Source organism: Urocampus carinirostris, chromosome 9 (assembly GCF_059441175.1).
Source record: "Urocampus carinirostris isolate Australia breed hairy pipefish chromosome 9, RoL_Ucar_1.0, whole genome shotgun sequence".
NCBI lineage: Eukaryota > Metazoa > Chordata > Actinopteri > Syngnathiformes > Syngnathidae > Urocampus > Urocampus carinirostris.
The window spans coordinates 9,075,682-9,099,664 of NC_142357.1; the positions used below are offsets into that span (position 1 = coordinate 9,075,682).

Here is a 23,983-nt window from a genome sequence, read left to right on the forward strand (position 1 = left end):
TCACTTTGTGACGTTTGATGATTTGAGAGAATCAATGAATTAATAATAATGCCAGAGATTGTGTCTCATATCAACAAATATACCACTTAAAATGTGTCTCCTGCAGTTACTTAAGACGGTTAAAGCTCATTTCCACTGTCATTCCTTGTCGTAAATGAGCGTTTCAAAACTAGATGCGAGCAGAGTTCTTTTGTAAAAATGTTACAAAATACTGCAAACGAGAAGGATAGCGATGGATTTAGGGGAGTGCGCTATGTATGCAATGATCCACCTACCCCTACCGCTCACCCTAAGAAATTGCTTTAGGTGGTTGGCGGTTGTTAGCATTTTGTTCTGTGGGTTTTCATTATTTTCTGTTTCAACAGTGAACAGATTGTTTAAAGAGCTTCCATATAGATAGATAGATAGATAGATACTTTATTCATCCCCGAAGGGAAATTCACATTTCCAGCAGCATGAAGGATTCCTTTGAGACGTACAACCAAAACGGGGTCTGGTCTGTTCCTGTAGCACTGCTAGCGTAAACTGCCCTATATATTTTGGATCAAATTTATGGCTTACTGTGTTGCATACTTCAAAATTAGAAATTCTCTGTTAAGATTTCTATAGCCCTAATTTTATCGACGAGTCAGATGTACTAACGAAAAGAGCAATACTTGGCGTTGCAAGCCACACGTTACTGACCCCGCTATAGAGCGTTTGATGCAACAGTCATGTTGCAATGTCAGCTTTGTTCTCTGGATGTATGTTTGGCATATCGTATTTGCTACTCTGTGCATAAGGTTTTTTTTTTTTTTTTTGGGGGGGGGGGGGGGTTGGGGGGGTCATAGACCTTTACATTTTCTATGTCTGTAAAAGAGAGCAAAGGATTCTCAGCAACAGGGTGCGTGTGTATTGCAGCCAGATGTGAACCAGAATGTGACGTGTCGGAATGCAGTGGCAGCTCTCTACGTCCTGCCCCTTGCTTTCTCCTTCTGGTGCCCTTTGTCCTCAGCTTACGCCTCTCCTGACATTCCCTCTCATGAGGCTCAAACTCTTTTGTTTATGTTCTTTCCGAAGAATATTTTTGCTCCTTTTTAGTCCTGCTCAGGTCCAAGGTGCTGTCTTGCGTCAGTGGTAGGGGCACATCAAAATGGTTTAAATTACGATACTCAAGTTTTTAATGGAGCTGTAAAATAAATAGATTAAAAAAAATACATTGTAGGAATGAGAGTTGAATTTGAAATACAGTGGTGGGCTCCTTCATGTCTCTGTAGGCTCATGACTGCTGCTTACTTTTTGCGATGTGCTTCCGCTTGGTGAATGTTTTATGACGCATGTTTAGAAAAAAAGAAGACAAAATTCATGCACTGGACCCCTCTGTCTGTACTCACCTGAGTTGAAGGACAAAACCTGCTTTTGTCAGCGTTTACAAGGTTCATACAGTGGCTTCAAAGTTTTAATGTTGTGTTTTCAAGGTTTAAAAATTTCTTGAATTTGGGTGAAGTGGTTCTAAATGTTTGATATTTTTGCCATGTTTCTCAGTAGTCTGACTCGATAGACAACACATTAAATGTAGAAAAATACATTTTTGGGAGAATTGACTTTCTTTGGCTTGACCTCCTCCTAAATACATCTGTAGTGTTGATGGGATCAATATAAAGAATGATGACAACAATTATTCAATAATTATAATTATTAACAATATAATGTATTTTTCCTTCTTTGAGTGGTACTGGAGAAAAGGGAAAATTGACTTTGAAAGTCCTTAAAATGTGGCCAAATTGTGTTTAGTGTGTTTTAGAGGCATAATTTTCTAAAGCACACAAAGCGGTGAAGTACTTTCTGAAAAGTGGCCCACAAAAAGATTAAAATAAAAATGTTTTCTGTGGAAGTTGAAAAAGAAAAAAATATTACAAAATGCAAATGTGAGATTGGTATTTGTTATGAAAAGGTATTGCATAAGCAAATAATTGCTTGCACATTTGATGGTTGTAGTACTATTTTCCTTAATCTTCATCTACCATTACGGAAGTTAAAATGTCAATTTTTAATGTCATCTCGCTGTCACTGGAGCTGTCAGCCCAGAACTGGCGGTGAAACTTTCTTTCTTTTTGTTTACTTTTTGTGCGCCCCCATGACTGCAGGAAGCTTGCGGCTGAATTCACACTGATAGATGTGGGATCACTTTACAAAGACCTGCTGCGTTTTCTTCAACACACACCATTTGACACCTCTCATTGCCAATGACACGTTCGCATCGCTGTCCTATTATTTACTCATTATATTCCAAGACACCCTGGAGCTGACATGCAAAGTGCTTCTTTTTGTGTTAACTGTTCATGAACTTGACAGGGATTGCTCTGAGTCCATGCATGAACATATTTATAGTGTCAGTGAAAACGGACATGACTACATGCATTTACACACCAAGAAACTCAGGAAGCGGCGTATGTGATTAGACACGCTCTCACCCTGTGCCTGGAGTTCCAAGTCACGGCCAATTAGGAGACAGAAATAGTTCTCCCCCCTTTGCCATGATCTCAGCCTGTCTTTTGGCCTTATTACTCTGACCTCGTCCAGCAGAGTAGGTTTACATGTGGAGTTTAAGGACGTGGATTAAGGCTCCTAACAAGAGACACCCATCGCCAGAGATCCAGCAGCAGGAGTGATGGAATCAAATCCCATGAGAAAAGAGCGAAAAGAGAGGACTAATTGGCACAAATAGGGGTGCAATTACTTATTGGTTGGGATGGGGAGGAGCAGAGTTTAAAGGAACACAGGTAGGAGGGGGTGGGGGGTTTGTGGCAGGGGTGGGCGAAGGAAGTGGGAGGTGTTTAGATGCCCTAGATTGAGGTAATTGCTTATAAATTACGGGCTCCCATGCATCATTTTTAGATAGATGGTGGAATTGTTAGATGGAGGCCTGCAAATTGATATATATTTTTGTAGTTTATTTAACATGTAACCTCAAAAGGTTAATTTTACCAGAGATCATTGCATTTTTTTTTTCAATTTAAAGTTCCTGTATTATTCTTGTATGATTGCACTAAATTATAATGTTGAAAAACGTTGAAAATTCTTTAGAGCCTTAAAATATGTTATATTGTTTAAAGGTGAGGTGAGTCGTTTGAGGTGTCCTGAGAAAAGTTAAAAGTTCAGTATTTTCTCTATTGAGTATGTGTAACAACGCCCAACTCAGTTCAAGGTTCCCTTATGCTTATTTTCCACTGCGCCTGTAAGCTTTTCTCTTATTTTTAGCAAAGCTGTTCGGATCGAAACACATTAGATCGGAGGAATGGAGCTGAGGGGTGGTGCTGTAGTGTGACATCATGCTCATCCTTTTGGGTTTTGGATTGTTTGTATTTGTCAGTATGGAATGAAAATGGTGAAAGTTAGAACAATTCTTCAAGTTCTGTCCAAACGGCCAAACCCCAAGAAATATGGGGAAAATATTATTTTCCAAATGCTTCTGAGAAATGCACATTTTTGCACTTGCACCAAGAATGAGCAGACAGAGGCTGCAATGATGACAAAAGCCAGGAGATGGCGGCAGTGAGTAATAAAGTTACACATTTTGTAGAGACCTCAAGTAAGGACACATTGATTGATTAGGTCCAGCGTCAGTGAACTTCAGATGGTCTGACAACACAAGAAACTTTCTCATTTGTTTGACTTTAAACTTTTTAGGATTAAAAATGTTTTTTAACCTTCTGTTTAAATCTACGCCAGTTAAGAGTACAACTTGCTTTTTTTCCCCCTTTTATTTGTTTCTGTTTTGTGTGCCTGCGCATGTGATTTAGGGGCTGCAGTGTTTCCGGTATCCTGGGCAACACAGTGGGGATTTAGAGTTAAAAAAATCCCTCAACTTAACCCACCCCAGGCTGCCCTCACTCCTCCCCTTCCCCATTTTTTTCTTTTTAGTTTGTCAGTCTGGAGTGGAAGTGACAGCATTACGAAGGGGACTGTGTGTGCGTGCGTGTGTGTGTGTGTGTGTGTGTGTGTGTGTGTGTGTTGGTGGCAATGAACGTTTAGTGTCTCCCTCTGTGAGAGCATGGGAACTTTACATTTCAAAGGCAAGCGTAGAGCACCCAGAGAAACACCAGTGGCACCAAGGTTTTGTCTTCACGCGGAAGCAAGGGGGAGAAGAGCAAGAGCGGATAGAAAAAAGATGAGTGAAAGGGGGGCTGTTAGCGTACGCTCGCATACATACACGACTGAAGGCGACGCATTTTTCAGTGACTCTGTGGAATTCTCATTTTGTTCAGATTAAGAGAGTCGGGGGTAAGGGGGTGCACTGGATTATTGAGGCTAGGTGGAGGAGGGGGTTGATGGACATTCCTCGGGATGAAGTAGGTCATTGTTCCCTGTCTACTGAGGAGAGATCGCTGAAGGAACTGATGAAGTGAAAGCAGTCTAGGGAGGGAGCTGTTGGGATGGGTAAAGGCATACAGGTCCACATATAGGAAGGGAAACGCTTCTCATTATTTGTTAATCCGATTGAAAAATGCCTCTGAAGGACTCTCCAAGAGAAGCCATAAGAAAGCAAAGCCAGTGGAATGTAAAAACAGGGAAAAATGCCATTGATGATGCTCAGTTAGATTCAAGTAGATGTCTCTGCTGAATGGACCGTCTGCAATACTCCAGGGGAGTATTTCAATCGCATTAGTTTACATCTCATTGCGTGGGTTTTGATTTGGCACCTATTAAAAGGCAGTATCAATTTGTAAGATTGAAGTGTGTAATACACATATCTAGTGTCACTTTTTAACAGCAGGATTAATAGATAGGAAGCAAAAGTAGGATGAAAACAAAAAATAGGCCTGGGTGATGCAGCCAAAAATTTGAATCTTAATTTCATCAGTCATTGTATGCGATTGCAATTTAACTAACTCAACATTTATTTGAAAAAAAAGTTTAAATGTAAAAAGCATCTTAAAAGAAAAACTTTAACAATAAATTTAACATCAATAGCTTATGAGAAAAATGCGTTTCATAGCTTTTGCCTACACAAAATTTAGTATTTAGTACTTATTTTTATCTCTCCTAACATCATGATGTGAACATCAATCAGTCTGGCACATCTGGAAAATCTTTTAATTATTATTAACAACTTTGAGTTATATGGTGTTTACCTCGTAAATTCCTTGGTCCATTCCCTTCAGCAAATTTTCAGATTGTCAGTATTTCAAATAGTGATTAAACAAAATGTTTAGATTCAATGCAGAGCCCTACCTGCCAACATAAAGACAAAAAAACAATAAAGACAAAGCAAAAAATCCCCAAAAGTTTAATAACAGAAGCGTCATTTAGGTTAAAATAATTCATATGCATAAGAAAATTGTATAATTTTCTGTCTCGGGTGACTGCCATTTTGCTACATGTTGTACACTCAAATGTCCCTCTGTTGCTCATGACTAAGCTACCGACCAATCATGGCAAGACAAAAAATCTGTGATTGGTCGTTCCTAGGACCTCATTACCCATGTTGGCAATACTACCCTACGAGACAGATTAAAAAGTAATTATAATTGATTAAGGGCTATACAAATAAACATGATTTAATTGTTGCAGGCGGCCAGACTGTTGATAAACAAATACATGTCTGCACGATGTCACTAGTCACTGAAATACATCATGCCACATATTATTGGTAGCATAAACCCTTGGGATATGCTCATTACAGAAACATCACAATCAGTATGCGACAAAGTACCCGAAAACAAAAATGCCGGCATAGCTAACCAATTACGTTTCCTGGTAGTCATCAAATGAGTTGACATTTTGCAAACATGGAGTCATTCGAGTGAATCCAACCGCGTAAAATATTTACTCAAAAACACTCGATATTGCTGACAGATGAAAAGAAATCTTCCTAAAAGTATTTCTGCATCGTTGGTCGTACCTAGTTGTAATCTGTTCAAACAGACTTGCAAAATTATTTCCAATACGGCTGTTAGCCTCTAACCTTTTGATTGACACTACTCTCGGCCAATAGCAGGCTTTTTTTATGGTCCACAGCCCCCATTAGCCTAAAAGGGCGCATTGATGGAACAGAGACTGCCTTTTTTAGCTCCAAATATCTTAAGCCAGTAGCAACCGATTCAAATTATGATTCACACATTGTTTCGACAATAAAATTCCCAACATAATACAAAAAGTGTTACCTTTCAAAAGAGACCAAAACTGTCCATATTTTCCAAACAGTTCAAGAACAGCCTTCATATTACTTTGGATATGTCTTGGATTGTAATTTTAGCCGAATTTTACAGGAATTTTAAGGGGTTTACCTATCTGGGTATTGACAAAAAATTGCATTTCATGTTTTTCTTTGTTTATACTGTATTGTTAAATGAGGCATTTAATAATAATCACAAACAGTACATAGTTCATGGATTCCTCAACTGCCAGGGGCAGCACTTCCGGTGGTGTGTCTTGGGCAAGTAAAGCCTGGCTGTGCCCATTTTTCTCCGGGACGGTTTTGGGTAGGTGGGTTGGCTGACCCACATAAAACAGATCGTACTGGTTTCCATGGTTACTATTAACAGGATAAACTTCCTGATCTGACTCAGCTACAGCCTCTCCATCATATGCCGTTGTTATTTGGTGTGTAGCATCATCCCGCTAATTGGCAATGAGCCGGACCTTGGCATTGATGGGCAGTGGCGTTTGACAATACTGATTGTAGATCCTACATCTCCGTGGCGAACACTTTGTACTCGAACGTAAAACAGCTCGGCCAAAAAAGAGGTAAAGGGTTTGTTCTCTGTTTCAATACGTAATACAATAATTAATTGTACAGCACACCCTGCAGACACGGTGTCCCCCCGCCTTATGAGATGTCTATACAGTAGATTTTTTTCGGCCCCTCTTTAAGGTACTTTTCTCACTGTAAAACATCAAGAACACTTATTTCATCTGACCAAAACGTCACAGCATAATGAAAATGCCTATATGATATTGGCTGACCTACCTCCCACAATGCCTTTCTCTGCCGCACCCACCTGTTATCTCCACTGTACCACCTCAAATAGTATAGGTTGCAATTTTTGTGATTGATAAATGACAAAAATATCTCGTCTTTTTTTTTTTTTCATCCTCCTACAGAATTTTTCCGGGAACTTTTAAAAAATGCAGAGGAGTCGCTCCACAACATGTTTGTAAGAACATACGGGATGATGTATGTTCAGAACGCCGAACTCTTCAAGAACTTCTTCCAGTCCCTGACGCGTTACTACGTGTCAGGCAGCTCGGCCGTAAACTTGGAGTCCATGCTGTCGGACTTTTGGGCCGATCTCCTTGAGAGGATGTTCCGACTGGTCAACGTGCAATTCGAATTCAGCGACGCTTACATGGAGTGCGTTAGCGAGCACACGGAGCAGCTGCAGCCTTTCGGGGACGTTCCTCGCAAGCTTCGCATCCATTTGACACGCGCATTTGTCGCTGCACGTACATTTGTGCGGGGCCTCAACCTCATGCCGGAGGTTGTCAACAAAGTCTCGACGGTAAGCGTATAAGATGGGATTTTTTCTTCCCTCAGTGATAAACTTTTCAGTAGGGATGCAGCACTGTGTTTTTTGGAGCACTATTTATGCTTGGCTAAGATCCAGTTCCAGTTCAATAACACAAACCACTTTGTTTGTTCTGGTATGACATGTTTTTCCACAGTAAAGAATGATTATTTAATTATTAGATTAGACTGTTTTGTGAAATAATGGCTTGTGAACCAAATAGTCGGTGTCCGAAAGTGTTACTGAGTCAATGTTTGTCTCTCAACTGGCCTGCAGGTCAGCGCGTCTCCCAGCTGTGTGCGAGCGGCCATGAAGATGTTGTACTGTCCCTACTGCTCGGGCCAAGTGGCGCTAAAGCCCTGCCAGAATTATTGTCTAAATGTCATGCGGGGCTGTTTGGCCAACCAAGCAGATCTGGACACAGAGTGGAACAACTTTCTTGGTATGTGACAATGCTAACGATGGACAATGGAAATGAGTCTTAAGGCGTTATCGTCTTTTAAAATCTCTGATACACTAACAGTGTGACTGGAAGTCTAATTCGGCTTTTAAGTATATTAGGGAAAAATATTAAATCGTGAGCCTGCACAGCATAGATCTTTCGTTGTATTTAGCACTATGTGTACATTTTAGAAAAGAGTGATTTCACGTGCGTGCTAGCTCTTTTTGTTTAAATCTAGGATGAAAATCATGAAAATAAGAAATGGACTGTCTCATGTACAATATAAATGCCAACCCAAACTCCCAAAAAGATGAGAAAAGACGAGTTTATTCGAGTGCATCAAAAAGAGTCATAAACTGGCCCGCGCAAAACAAGCAGCTTGACAGAGGCTGCAGGATGATTTCAGCCAGAAAACAGAATATTTTGAAGTTAAGGACACTACCTTTAACTACTCATTGATAACTATTCCAAGGACCTATCCTTACTATCGAGTACACAAAATACCCTTTCCCTTTTCCCTTTAACATTGCACAAAAACTTTTTCCATACTGAAAAAATCCTGTCTCTCTATTTTTGACTTTGTATCCTAAAACGTCTTTGTAACTAGAGGCAATAGTTTCTCGTTCAGGTACTTCATAACCTAAAACTTTTAAGTAGAGGTACCACTTTACTGATACTGTAAAATAAGCCTAATCCATTTTCACATTTCCGCATTCCGTATCTTCGGACTATCACTTGCTCTCGCGATGTAATAGCCCCCCAAATTATAAGTGTATGTCAAAAAAGTCATTTTTGCCACTTATGGAATGATGTGGATGAAATATTTAACAATGTTCGCTCTCAACACAGGTGGTTATAATTATACCTTTTGTCCTAAGAAATGATGATGTTTTGTTCTGCGTGCTCCGACAGAATATGGTGCAACAAATGCAAACACGATGTGTGACATTATTCTTGCTTTTATGTTTTTCTTTGGAGTCGCTCCAGAGATTATTTTTCAGGCAACCCAATGAAGAAAGTGATATATAGGCTTAGGGGAAAAAAAATAATGCATTTGTTTGAGCCATAAAAGCAACATATTTTTTATTTTTTTTATTTTTTTGAGGGGGGGAAAGAGCCACACAATATATTTTGAGACATAATTCAACAAAACCGCCAAACCCGCTCTCCAGACAAAAGCTTACTCTTTCAGCACAGTGTGACGTTTGATGATTTGATGAAATCAATTATATAATAATAATGCAAGAAAATGAAATGAAATTAAATTAAATGATCTGCATTTATATAGCGCTTTTCAAGTCAAGACTTCCCAAAGTGCTTTACAGTGTGCTTCACATTTCCCAATAGCGGCCGTGCAGCCATGTAAGGCGCTAACCTACTTATTGGGGGTATTAGGAATTCAGTGTCTTACCCAAGGACACTTCGACATGTAACACGAAGGAGCCGGGATTCGAACGGCGATCTCTTGATCCCAAGACGAGTGCTCTACCTCCTGAGCCACTGCCGCCCAAGAACTGTCCCATATCAAGAAATATACCACTTAAAAAGTGTCTCTTGCAGTTTAAGACCATTGACGCTTATTTCCACTGTCATTTTTTGTCTTAAATCATCGTTTCAAAACTAGGTGCGGGCAGAGTTGTTTTGTAAAAATGTCAAAAAATACTGCAAACCAGAAGGATAGCGTTGTATTTAGGGGAGTGCGCTATGTATGCAGAAATTTGCCCACCCCTACCACTCACTCAAATTGCTCTGGGTGCTTGGCTGGTGTTTTGGGTGGTTGCAGTTTGTTCTGTAGGTTTTCACCGTTGAGTGTTTAAACAGTATAGGACTATAGATTGTTTAAAGAGCTTCCATATAAAGGATTCCTTACTGATGTGCAGCCAATACGGGGTCTGTTGGTTTAGCCCTGCGACACGTTTACGACATAAGTGGGCAGCTTTGTTGATGTAATTTCACCAACATCAAGCCATTTGTTCCACAACTTATTTACAGTACAAAATTGTTTGACCGCAAACTCTACAACTAATTCAATGGAATGTATTTTATGTTAGGTCAGTTTTGGAACGCAAGTAGAAACAGAACATGGATTTTTTTTATCATTTATTTTTAGCCAAACCACTGCTCTGCAAAATTTAACGGACAATATCTGAACAGCCTGTTTTTATAATAAACATTTAGACAAGTATTAGTGTAAGAGCCTCTTTTTAATATTGGGTTTAACTGTATTTTCTTAGTGGTGTGCAAGAAACATTTGTTCATCGAAAATATGTGCCTTGGCCCAGGAATGTTTTGTAAACACTGCATAAGCTCACCATGGAAACACCATAGTCAACTGTCATTGTGCAATTATAGCCTCCTGGTCTATGTCATTCTGTTGGTGGACACAAAGGGATATAAAGGGATGTGTGCATGAATAGATAATACATACAAATTGCACATATACACATATATATGTAATGGTGTGACTATTCTGATGCACATATTATTTAATCAGAATACAAGGGGGGAAAATGCAGTCTTATTAGCATTTGTTTGAATCATACAATTTGTATTGTTGATCTGTGACAAAACAGGTGCAAGATTTTGGTTGTTGACCGAAAAATTTTACTTTAAAGTTGCTTGTAATTTCGGCCATAACCCTTTGCTACAGATTGGTATGGGCTGCCCCCTACTGGATGATATTTCTAAAACCAATGTAACGGTGCTGCCCCTTACTGTGTGTGTTTTTTACTTCCAATGTGCTTTCTGGTTTATGAGAAAACGTTTCCATGATTGGTGATTAACCAAATACTTTCTACTCGTTTTAGATGCCATGCTGGGCCTGGCAGAGAGGCTGGAGGGTCCTTTCAATTTTGAGTCTGTCATGGATCCCATTGATGTAAAGATTTCCGAGGCCATCATGAACATGCAAGAGAACAGCATGCAAGTTTCACAGAAAGTCAGTATTTTACTGTTATTCTTTCCTGGTGAAAAAGATGCACACATCGAAACTTTATTGTTTTACCCTGACAGGTATTCCATGGATGCGGCCAGCCTAAACAAAGCATGGAATTCCGTTCCAAACGTTCCGCCAAAGATTCGGTCTTCACTGGCCGCTTTCGCCCCTACAGCCCTGATGCAAGACCTACCACAGCTGCTGGAACAAGCCTAGATAGACTGGTAAGGTGACCAAAAGAGAACAATGATTCTTGTTTTGAGGCAGGGCTTGAGTTGTGTGTTTTCAATAACAGACAAGCGATGTAAAGAAGAAGTTGAAACATGCCAAGAAATTCTGGTCCACATTGCCAGACACTGTTTGTGCCGGTGAGAGAATTGAACCTGGTGATGACTGCTGGAATGGGACAGCAAAAAGCAGGTAAAGTAATTCCACGTCAAACTCTAATTGTGCGCCTTTTTCACTTTAAAACATGGCCTGGACAGGTCAAAAAATATATACAACTACCTTTGAAAATATCTTTAAAATTAGGTGGTTTGACATCACATTACCCTCTCACTTTTGGGGGGATAATACACGCCATGATTCCACACAATGGGTGAACTCTGCTTCTTTTAAGCAATTGTGACAGTCACAACCTTAAAATTAGGAAATGCAACTATTGAATGTAAAACGATCTTTGTTTTCCAAACAAATGTCCCGAGCCATGATTACAGCCGTTCTGGTTTAATATGTCTTCTCCATCTTCCATTTATAAGACAAAGGTGAAGTCTTGTCGTCTTGGCAACTAGCTTTGTGTTTCCACATCATCGATTTACAATGCCAAAAGCTGCATTAACTCACTGGGATTGTTTGTATTTTTGGTCACAAAGTGAAGTGGGATTGTGGTTAATGTAATCTATTTTAAGATAAAAAGAGACACTGTCAAGATTGTTATTAAGCTTTTTGTTGTAACGTTTTCATGCTTGAAGAGGCGTGAGTAATGGGAGTGTACTTTACATTAACATTAAAGTAGGGGCTGATTATATGGTTAAAAAAACTTCACAATTTATTTTAAAAAATAAATTCTCGTTTTTATTACTACCGGAAATTCGGACTATAGAGCACACCTGTTATAAGCCGCACCCAGCAGCTCAGGAGGTAGAGCGGTCGTCTTGGATCAAGAGGTCGCAGGTTCAATTCCCAGGCTCCTTTGTGTTGTATGTCGAAATGTAATTGGGCAAGACACTGAATCCTTAATGCCCCCGATAGCATGTAGTTACCTTGAATTGACTTAAAAAGCGCTCTATAAATGCAGACTGTTTACATTTGCATACAAAAGCCGCACCCGACTATGTGCCCACATTGAAACATGAGATATTTACAAAGAAAGTCGTACACAGAATGAATTTTGCTAATATACAGTTTTTTACAGTCTGTTGGCCCGTCGGTGAGAATTGCAAAATATTTTCATCAACCATAAAGCCGATGTAACTTATAATTACGTCCCCTGCCCGTATTCAACTTATTTGAATGTCCGCTAAAATGGCTTCATTACATCAAGGACAATCCATAGAATCCAACCGTGTGAAATAGATTTTCTAAAACAAACAATAATGCCGACAGATATAGAAATCCGCCTTAAACATTTCTGCTACGTTGAACGTTGCTTCTTGTAATCCGTTCACTTCGCCGCATTATTTCCGTTCACAAATAAACAGACTCGTTAAATATTTCCCAATATGGTAGTTAGCCCACCCCTTTCGATGTACATCTTTTCCATGAAGAGGGTCTGTTCATGCTAGTTTTATTCATGCACAATGCGCAAAGTTACCTTAAAGTTGCGTCTTCCTCGACACATATATTCCACCTGCCTCCCTCTTAACTCCCCTGCTCAGGCGCCCCTGGCGGCTGTTAGATAAAAATGGATAAATTAGCTGCATCATTGCAAAGGCTGAGGGGTTTGAAAGCTTGGGGGAGAAAATCTTGGCTTATAGGTCGGATTTTATAGTATTTATTTATTATGGTTCCTCTTACTGATTTGCTCAATTAAAATAATACACAAAGCCAACTATGCACTCGGAACAGGTTTTAAATCGAGAATGCGCAAACTTGCTAATTTGTATCAAACAGGAATATAGTTTAACAATTGAATTGGATGAAAGCACGCTATTTCTGCTCAGTGCAGTTAAGCACACGTTACCTTCAATCTGCCAAAAGGACTAATTTTATATGCTTGAATGTGTATTATCTGATCACACGTCACTGTATCGTGTAGTGCAACTGAAAACAAGTGCTGCAAAACACAAGAAAGATGACAAACTATAAAGACTCTGTGACCAACCCGCACCATTTTGCTTTTCATTTTTGCGCAGCCTTTCACAAGTTTTTTAGAAAAGAAGTGACAATACTTTGATGTCCCCTTTTTGTAAAAATTATGGAAGTCTAATGAATGTGCATGCACTGTGTGTGTTATGCAGACCTGCTATCATAGTAGATATTCAGTTCTAAGTTTAAATAAAAGCACAAAGGAACCTATATAATGTGAATTTCCCTTCGGGGATGAACAAAGTATCTATCTATCTATCTATCTATCTATCTATCTATCTATATAAAAGGAAATGAATTAATGCATCACTGTTAAAAAACTCTAAACTATAAAATAGGCTTAAAAAAGACGATCTAATTTTTTTTTTTTTTAGTTTTTATCAGATCACAGTCCTGTTATTTTTCCAATCAATCTAATATCGTCATATAGCTCACTCTTAATTGTCATCGTCGTTGTTGTTGTTGTTGTTATTTATTTATTCTGAATATGAATCACAAGCAGTTCAAGGCTTCCTGATCATTGTCAAAAAATGAAAATATTTTAAAATAGAAAAAGGAAAAATGAGGAAGCTACATAAACCACAAAATGAAGCAATTCAAGCTGAATATTGTCACTGTCTTTAATAAAAACAAATTTAACAAAGGTGAAAGAATTTCATCGAGTGCGTCTAAGAAATGCATGTACTTGCATGCGCATCATAAACGCTAACAGAGGCTGCACTGTTGACAAGCCAGGAGATTGCGGCCGCAGGTAAAACAATTTCCAGGTCCTTTAACTTATAGTAATATCAACCTAGTAATAATATAGTAACATCATATTAATAACATTAGTTATGTTAGAAATTAATATCAAAATGGTACCTCTTTGCCCCAATCAGTAACAAAAAGGCTTAATCTTTTTAAACCATTCCCTACTATTTAAGTTTTTTAAGTTTACAGGTAGGTCTGCAATTTATGCCCCACCATCCACTCAAAAACTATGAATGTTTACTGCACTTCACAGTAAATCAGCTCTAATCTTCTGTATTATTCCACATAGGTACGAGGCAGTTGTCATTGGTAATGGGTTGGCCAATCAGGTGTCTAACCCAGATGTGGACGTGGACATCACAAGGCCAGACATTGTGATCCGCAGCCAAATTGCAGTCCTGAAAGAAATGACAAGTTGGTTGAAAGCCGCGTACAACGGCAATGATATCTCTGTTGAGAACGGTGAGAACGTTGACAATTTCATCACTTTCTGCACTGTGCTAAAATTCATGACTTTCTGCTTCTACAGACGAGGAAGCAAGTGGAGAAGAGGAGAGTGGTAGCGGTTGCGATTCCCCGTCCTGCGACACGGATCGGGACATCTATTTCTCCACTCCTCCCAACCCGGTGGACCCCCGGGTTAATCTGGTTCACAGTGACACGTCAGCTGGCGTGACACTGCAGGGAAACTGGGTGCTGGCGTTTTGCGGGCTGGCCCTGCTTGCTGCCCACTTGAGATAAAAATGACATGAGACGGAAAAAATGACTAAGAACGAGGAAATGAGGAGGAAAGCTGCCAGAAAGACTTTGACAAGACTGTCGTCAGGACCTTGGACAACCCAGCATGGGATGGGGGATGGAGAGCTTTTCTATATACTACAATACTTTCACTTTCAATTATTTGTTTGCATGTCTCAAGGACAATGGTCTGATTCTCATTGAAAGAAAGCTTTCCCCACTAATTTCAACCGAGCTTACACTATGCTTGGACCTGCAGCATTCACTTTTTACAGTAATTGTCTGATATAGGTGGTTCAATCTTCTATTAAGTGTGTGCCTTTCTTAGTTCAATAACGGTACCAATGATGCAACATAACTTCCTAATCATCGCCGTTATTCTATCTGTAAATTGGATCGACGTTCATTTCAGAGTCATGTCTCGCTCCTTGTGTAAACTTTGAATCTTTATAGCGCCAGCCAGTAGAAATTCTGGAAAAGGAGAGTCGTGACTTGTTTCTCTAACTAAGTGAAACAATGTAAGTTCTTTGTTCTGTGTTTGCCTTGGAAATACACAACATCTTATCAGGGCTGCAGCATTACCTTATACAGTTAATTCAAAAAGAGACGTTTAGTCTTTTTATTGAGGATGTTTTTCCTTTGAAAACAAATCTGCACAGTTCTACATCAGCCAGGAGCATAATCAACCTCACTTTGAAGTTTATCTGTTCAGCAAGTTCAGTGGGAAAGTCATACCTCATACATGCTTTCTAAGTCAGTGCAATTGAGTGATTACGGAGTTGAAAGTGACTGTTATCTGCGCTTGGTGCCCTGATGAGTGTAAGGAACAGGACTCAATGGGTGTTACCACCTCAAGACTACAAAGCTGGCAAGTCATGTACAGTGCAGTTTGCCTTCAAAGATCCAACTTTATACTGTCTTATATTTTTCAAAAGAAACCAAAACGGAGTGCTCCAAACAGATGGGAAGATTATTTTAAAACGGGGTTTTTATTTTGCAGAGGTGTTGTATTAGTTTTAGGTATTGTTGGTCTGGAGATTTATATTAGGTACTACAGTACTGTGCAACTTGGTTGCACACACAGTATATACCTGACACATTAAATTTGTTGCTACAGTGGATTCCCTCGTAAGGCCTTTAATTTTGCCTATCTTATCATTACAATCTCATCATTTTACTATTTGAAGGCATTTCCCGCTTGAATTTATTTTGTTAAATTTTTAAGGCTAAATCTTGAGCGTAAGGTATTTGACAACTTCTGGAGGTAAAATGAATCTAGATTTTACTTTATTGATCAATTTTGTTTGAACATTCGGTTTTATTTTGTCCGTGTTATCTCAAAAATCTTGTCAACTTTTATTAACCTTTGTACAGTAACTTATGTGTATCTATTGTCAAAGACTATCCATACTTTTCATTGTTGCTCAGATATCAAAAAGGCTTCGGTTTCAATGTTGCGGTTTGACATATGCAGTTTATTTTTATGAAGGGGTCTTTCCATGTGCCTGAATGGACCTTAAAGATCTGACAACAAGGGGAAGTCTGGCAAAAAATACTAAACATTTTTCCGCTTTGTCCTACTTTGAAATTGACTAGTTGATTGTAAGCTCATGCGAAAATGTCAGAATAGTCTCAGAACGAATCAGTCACTGTTGAAAGTCTAACCAATTAACCCCCTATGCAAACCTTCAAGCCCTAATTTAAAATATTGATACCTGAGTTCCAGCAACTGGATTAAGAATCACTGTACAGTACCTCAGTTTTACTGACATCAGTATATCCCTAACATTTCTACAAGTGCTTATAAAAGTCTTCCTGACTTGTGAATGAGTCTCATTGAGAGAAGAAACCCCTCGAATGCCCCATTTTTAAAAAAGAGCTTTCAGATTAAGTGATTGGGAAATCCTGGTAAATGTTCGCAGCAACATTTTCCAGATGGAAAGAGATGATTCCGCTTGCAGGAGCCTGCAGATTTCAAATCACAGAGCAACTTGGGACTAAGTTGAGTTGGACTAGTGTTGGTAGCCTTCTGTCCGATGTGGCCTACAAAAAAACTGAATGGACTCAATCATCTCTGAGAAGAAAAGTGTGTAAACACCTGAAAAGAGAACTGTAAATAAAGAGCAGCCGTTTTAGATGTCTCTAAAAGAGGCCTGTAACATTACTACAGATTTTTACATGTCAGAGTATCTCCTAAATGTTATGGAAAAACGAGATGAGATAGATGTTGAATTGTAAGAAGAAAATGAATGTATATTAAACAACATTTCTTAGTCTTGTTGAAATAAAGACTGCCAATATTTAAATGTTTGTGAACATCTTTGTCCTTGTTTACTGTTTTTATTCTGTTTGCAGATTGTGGAAGAAATCATTTACAGTGTTGTCAACCTCTAATTAATGATGCACCCCTGGAGGAATACATTTTTCAGTTCAGAGTTACCCATCCCCTCCCCCTGACACCAACAGAAACAAAAATACCCTGAAGATATTTACAACTTTCAAGTCAAGTCAACAAAAAAACAAACACAATTATAAATCGTTTTTAAAGGCTATGGTCCCATTCTTATATTCAATACACAAAATTATCTCAATATGTTTATTTCATTTGATTTTCTTGTAAATTTAGTAATTTAAAATCTATACTGTACTGTAAATTTAGTAATTTAAAATCTATACTGTACTCCAAAAGGGACATTGTGTATTATTCAACTGAACGTAACGGACTGAAATGAATGAACTTAACGCCTCCTTGTGGTTAAAAAAACAATTGATTTAAAAAAAAAAAGCAAAAATAGATGACCTATCATGTTAAGTCAAGTCAAGTCATTTTTATTTGTATAGCCCTAAATCACGAGGAGTCTCAAAGGGCTTCACAGATTGTTACACTATATTACACAAACTATTTTCAACCGACAAGAGGAGTAGGTTATTCGTATGCAATGGAGTAGAAGTGAGTTTTAAGTTTAGATTTAAACATTTCCACTGAGGTTGCAGATCGAATCTCAGGGGGAAGAGCATTCCACAGCACCGGTGCCCGGATGGAGAACGCTCTCGAACCAGCAGAAGACTTCTTTGCTCTCGGGATCATCAGAAGACCAGCACTCTCAGATCGTAGGCTTCGGCCCGGGACATAGTGGCAGATCAGATCTGAAAGATAAGAGGGAGCAAGTCCATGTATGATTTTGTACAATACTAAGAGAACTTTGAAGTCACATCTTTGGCTAACTGGGAGCCAATGCAGGTTAGCCAAAATCGGTGTTATGTGATCGTACTTTTTTGTCCTGGTTAAGAGCCTCGCTGCGGCATTTTGTACTAGCTGAAGAGACTTGATTCTGGACTTCGGGAGACCGGAGAGTAGTGCATTGCAGTAATCGAGACGGGAGGTAACAAATGCATGAATTATTGTTTCCGCATCAGACTGAGACAGTATTGAACGGATTTTAGCAATGTTGCGAAGATGGAAGAAGGCAGTTCTAGTAATTTGTTTTACATGCATCTCAAAGGATAGTTCAGGGTCAAATATGACACCTAAATTTTTAACTGAGTCACTCTGTGTGATGTGACATTTGTCAATGTTCACAGCAGTTTTTGAGAATAAGTCCCGGCATTTAGAAGGACCAATGACTAACATTTCAGTCTTTTCAGAGTTAAGACGCAAGAAGTTGAGTGACATCCACTCTTTTATCTCAGTGAGACAGGCCTCCAAATTTCCACAGTTTAGTGTGGAAGATTCCTCCAACGGAAGATATAGTTGAGTGTCGTCTGCATAGCAATGGAAGCTGATATTGTACTTGCGAATAATATCACCTAACGGAAGCATGTAAATGTTGAAAAGTAGGGGGCCGAGCACTGAACCCTGCGGAACACCGCAGGTAACATTAAAGGGCTCAGATGTCGTTTCACCATATTTAACACAGTGTGTCCTATCTGAGAGGTAGGATTTGAACCACGAGAGGACAGCTCCTGAGAGACCAATCCATTTTTCCAACCGTTCTAGTAGGATATTGTGGCGCACTGTGTCAAAAGCAGCACTAAGATCCAGCAGCAGCAAAAGTGATGAAGCGCCGGAATCCATTGACATTAGGAGATCATTTGTTACCTTGATCAGAGCTGTCTCAGTAGAGTGGTTAGCCCTGAATCCTGATTGCATGGATTCAAAAAGGTTATTCTCCGATAGGTTACTAGTTCAGACAAAAGTTCAGCAAATTCGTCTAAGAAAGTTGTGTATGGCCCAGGTGCACGATAGATAGTTATTACATCAATTGACAATTGAGGGGACCGCATCACAAGAGCCTCAAACGTTTTGTAATTATTAGAGGTACGTGTATTAAATTTGAGCGATTTTTCAGAGATTAGCGCAACACCACCACCCCTTTTCAGTGTGCGTGCTATATGACTACTCTCGTAGTCTGGGGGAGAGGCATAATTTAGCGCTAAGTGCTCATCCGGGCGTAACCACGTTTCACAAAGACCCATACAGTTAAGTTTATAATCACGAATAATGTTATCAACAAGTAAAGCTTTTGGAGCAAGCGATCTAATATTTAACAGACCAAATTTCAGCTTTGCTGAATCATTTGACTTAGCTGAACTCTTTGTAGTCTTTGTCGAGATCTTCAAAAGCTCCCGGCGTTGTGGCCGCTCGTGAGCGCTGAGTTCAAAGCGTCGGTTGTCCGGCGAGGAATGAATGGTGGAATTAGTTACATCCTCGCGTCCATCTTGCTGCTTGGACTTCACACGCTTCACACATCTACCTGCACGGCAACCACGTTTCTGTTTTCTTTCTTTACGGGGCCGCCGCCGCCGTTTTTTAAGAGGAATAGCTGTCCACAAGGATGCCGGGTCTCTTTGAAGTTCGCTCGGTATATCATGGGCGGTATAAAAAGTGCCCGAATAATCGAAATTTAGACGCCCACCCAACCGAATAAGTTCGTCCCTACTGTAAGTGTTTTTGGCCACACATGTGTCCAAAAGTGAAAGCAAAAAAGACAAGAGAACGGCAATAAATAGAAGATTAGCTGGAGAGCTCGCCGCAAGCATGTATCCATGCGCAGTCGCCATCTTCAAGATATATATTTTTACATAACATGATGAGGCTTACCAGAGGGAGCTGAAATGATTTTCATCCATCTTGCTGATAAGGGTTCTCACAAACACCTTCCTAGTTTGTATGCTTCCTTGTGCTTAGCACTCTTTTTTTTGCACTACACAAAAAAGCGACATATAGGGTTGTGGTCAAATATTGTCCCATTCAGAATTATTTTTTATTTTAGGCAAAGTCATGTCTATTTGTTTAGCCCTTAATCACTAGAAGTCTCAAATGGCTTTACAGACCATATTATTACACCATCCTCTGATCTAAAACATGCATGAGGGTAAGGAAAAACTCAAAACCTCAGAATGAGGAAAATGAAAAAAAACCTTGATGGGACAACACCTGAGGTAACCAGGCTGCCAGGCTAAATGTTGCGAGGGCATAGACAAACCAAATTCGGACATCATCGATATGAAACAGGTCATTTGTTAGCTATAGAATATAAGTGTGTTTTAAGCCACGATTTAAACAGTTCCACTGAGGTTACAGATCGAATCTTTGAGGGCAAAGCATTTCACAGCACTGGGGCCGAATGGAGAACACTTTCGAAACTACGGATTAGCCCTGAATCCTGACTGCATAAATTGAAAAATATTTTTATCAGACATAAAATCATTAAGCTGCTGTGCCACAACTTTTTGACGTACGTTAGAAAGAAACGTTAGGTTTGACACAGGTTTGTCTTAGTTTACATAAACTTTCCGGGTCAAGGTTGGGTCAGTAAGTGTATGTTTGATGACATCGGACTTAAAAGCTGCTGGAACATAACCTGAGGAGAGCGCTATTTTGATCATATTTGAAACTGAAGGTCCAAGAACCCCGAAACGATCTTTAATCAGCGAGCCCGAAAGTGGGTCAAACAGGCAAGTATTTTTTTTGGTGGTAATCAGTAGCTATGTAAAATTATCAAGTGACAAATCACAAAAAACGGGAAAAAAAATCACTGGACAGGCGCCATCCTGCGCGTGTATAATTTCCAGATCTTTGACATGTGATGTATTAAAGTGGTCATTACAAATCTTTTCCTGGACGATTTGAATATTCTTATTAAAGAAGAACATAAAGTCATGAGGTGAATGGGTAGAACCATCTGGAATAATCTGTTGCCTCGTTAGAGATGCTTCAGTTTCTAAGAGGATTTGGGGGTTATTTTTATGTGCAGCAATTATTTTAGAGAAATAGGCTGTTTTAGCAGAGGCAAGGACTGCTTTATAGTTCAGCAAGCTGTCCCACCAAGTCTGATGGAAAACCTCAAGCTTGGCAGCGTGCCATTTTTTTCTGAAAAGGTTAGTACAAAAAAGATCCTTAAAATAAACAAAATAATTTGATCATTTAGCAAATTTCAAGCATTATTTATCCTCTAATATATATATATATATATATATATATATATATATATATATATATATATATATATATATATATATATATATATATATATATCTTAAAGGTGCATTAGAAAAAGAAAAAATAGACTTACAATAAGCAAAAGTATCTGTAAATAGGACACATGGTTTTGATCGAGTTGAAGTCATGGTAATGAAGAGACAATGAGATTTGTTTTCTCTTGAAAGAGTATCAAAGCATATGTTTTATATATGGATTGTGGAAAGACATACTTTTAGAAGTTCATCAATGTGCAGTAGTCACAAAAGAATAGCATTCAATAAAATGTGCTTTCTGTAAATATAAAATAATTATATTAATTAATTCACTGCAATTATTTATAATCATGGAACTGATTTGAGTGTTTAATATACTGTTTTAAGCTACTGGTAGAATTTATATCAAAAAGTTCACAGTACATATCGGATACAAGAAAGCGGTCAGCGGGTTTAAATATTGCTACTTGCTTTATGCTAATCTATAGCTTTTAACAGCTCTACTTGTTAATAAATGATTTTGTCTTAAAAACACTTGGCCTACTCCTTTATCAAATCGAACTATCAATATTAAAAAAATATCGTTTTGAAACAAACAATCATTGTTTTATCCTTTCCTCAAGGAATTTGTATTGTATTGCATCAGCAGAAGCATCTTTCCCTCAACAACGCCTACATAAGGTATGTAAATGATTAACTCACCAGCCTACTTGGTTATTTTACTTATTTAGTGATGATTATGGTTTTAATTCTTGCATGGAGGTTCATCGTTTAATTTGTCTTTTTTTTGTATTTATTGTAAAATAAATTAAACAATCACTCTCTTGGCAATGCATTTTCATTATTACCATAAAAGCGACTTTGTTTATTATTATTATTTTTATTGCTATTGTTATTATTGTTGTTATGAAAATGATTTATTAATTAGTTTATTTATTTATTTATTTAGTTTTCTACAAATTCGAAGCTATTTAAAACAAATCAGCAGCCATGAAGTATGTTTTAAAAGATTGCTTACCATGATGTAGTTTCCAACGAAGCAACAATGGGTGTACAAAAATGATGAAGCTTATCAGATATATGACAAAAAAAATCTGGAGAAGCTATTTGTTATATCAGGGGGATCAAAGTCGAACAAATGGAAATACAATTAAGCTAAAAAATTCTAAAATTACGCATACAGTCTGCTAAATTTAACCCATTGAAAATCTAACAAATATATTTTAATATGATCAGATAAATAAAACAATATTTTCTCATGGCTCTGTCACTAATCTTTGATTATCAACGCGTGAGCCTTGACCTTAAAACAAAATGTCCTGTATTGTGTTTAATAAGCTTAATTAGCAAGTATAGATAAGTCAAAGATGGCCTCAGAGAAACGAATTTTACATCTCAGGTGTAAATTGCCCCAGAAGATGTTGCGCATAAAGTTTAGAAACTAAATTTTAGACCTTATCAATATCCCTAATTCATATCAATTGAGAAAAGTATACGCTATGCCTATTTTAGATTAATATGCTGCGGAATATTAAAATGGCAGGAGATTCTTTAAATCCCCATGTGTGTATTATTTGACAACTAGATGGCACTGTGTTGTTTGGTACAAGTGCGGGCCAGTGCTGTATGGCACAGCGCGGCAGCAGAATACCCGACAAACATGGCGTCGACCTAAGTGGGGATTCCACCGTGAAAAAGAAATCGACCTAGGATCTTTCAGATTTAATTTCCCCCTATGTTTCGGTCCGAAGCCTTCGCTCGGAAAATGCTGGTCTGCTAGTGAAGAGCCAAGAAGAGATCTGTGGGTTTGAGAGTGTTCTCCATTCGAGCCCCGGTGCTGTGGAATGCTCTTCCCCCTGAGATCTGCAACCTCAGTGGAACTGTTTAAATCTAGGCTTAAAACACACTTCTATTCTATAGCTTATGGAATACCTATATTTCACGTTGACAGTATCTGTGTATTGTTTGTTATTGCAATATCCATTGCAGGTCCCTTCTCAAGGTTTCTTAATTTTCCTCAAATTGAGGTTTTTGAGTTTTTCCTTGCCCTCATGTAGGTTTTAGATAAGGGGATGGTGTAATAATAGTCTGTAATTTGCAATAATATGTGGTCTGTGCAGCCCTTTGAGACTTCTTGTGATTAAGGGCTATACAAATAAACATGACTTGACTTAACATTGGTTTTATAGTTCATGCATTTTTGCCTAGTATTCAAATCAATGTTGTTTCTTTTATAATTACTGGATGGAAGTTTTTGCACCATTAGGAGGCACAAAATATCACACACTGTCCCTTTATATATTAGATGTTAAAAGAGTCGCTGGCTATGATTTTACTTTGTTTTTGTTTGTTTTGTCTTTTGTTTTAGTGTTTTAAATTCGAACATTTATTTCCTGCAAGAAAAATAAAGAGGGGGTAGGCCCCTAAAAGCTTCTGCTTCAGTCTTGCCCACTTTGGGCACACAATTACGAATCATGTAATTGTACTTTGCAGTTGTTTGAGTTTTTCCTTTTATCAATTATTAGTTGAGGTTGTTTTGTGCTGTGGCCTAAAAAATGCATCTAATAAACATCAATATCAATAAAGTAAAAATACATTGAGATTTAAGTCCGAAAGCGTATTATTTAAATGGATAACATGAATATGTTGATCTGTTGCCGGAACTCAGGATCTCACTCATTGTATACATGTTTTTTGTCAAGGAAAAATACACCTAAAACTTCGTATGCAACTAAATTGAAAGTTTAATTCCTTCACGTAAAATATATAGTGATTTTGTTTTCACGACGAACGAGGCTAAGTGACACACCCAACATGGCCGCGAAGACCCGTGCGATTCGTCGA

At 38.5% G+C, this 23,983-nt stretch overlaps 1 protein-coding gene across 1 annotated transcript in view; it reads left to right on the forward strand.

Moving 5' to 3' along the window:
* The window catches only part of gpc4 (glypican 4), a 46,153-nt gene extending 29,181 nt beyond the window's left edge, over positions 1-16,972 (forward strand). Inside the window, exons 3-9 of the mRNA XM_088344467.1 lie at positions 7,087-7,484; positions 7,767-7,932; positions 10,740-10,870; positions 10,945-11,091; positions 11,163-11,287; positions 14,214-14,386; positions 14,454-16,972. Coding sequence (XP_088200593.1) covers positions 7,087-7,484; positions 7,767-7,932; positions 10,740-10,870; positions 10,945-11,091; positions 11,163-11,287; positions 14,214-14,386; positions 14,454-14,665 — 1,352 coding nt within the window. The 3' untranslated portion in view covers positions 14,666-16,972. The remainder of the gene's footprint in view (positions 1-7,086; positions 7,485-7,766; positions 7,933-10,739; positions 10,871-10,944; positions 11,092-11,162; positions 11,288-14,213; positions 14,387-14,453) is intronic.
* The last annotated feature ends 7,011 nt before the right edge of the window (positions 16,973-23,983 follow it).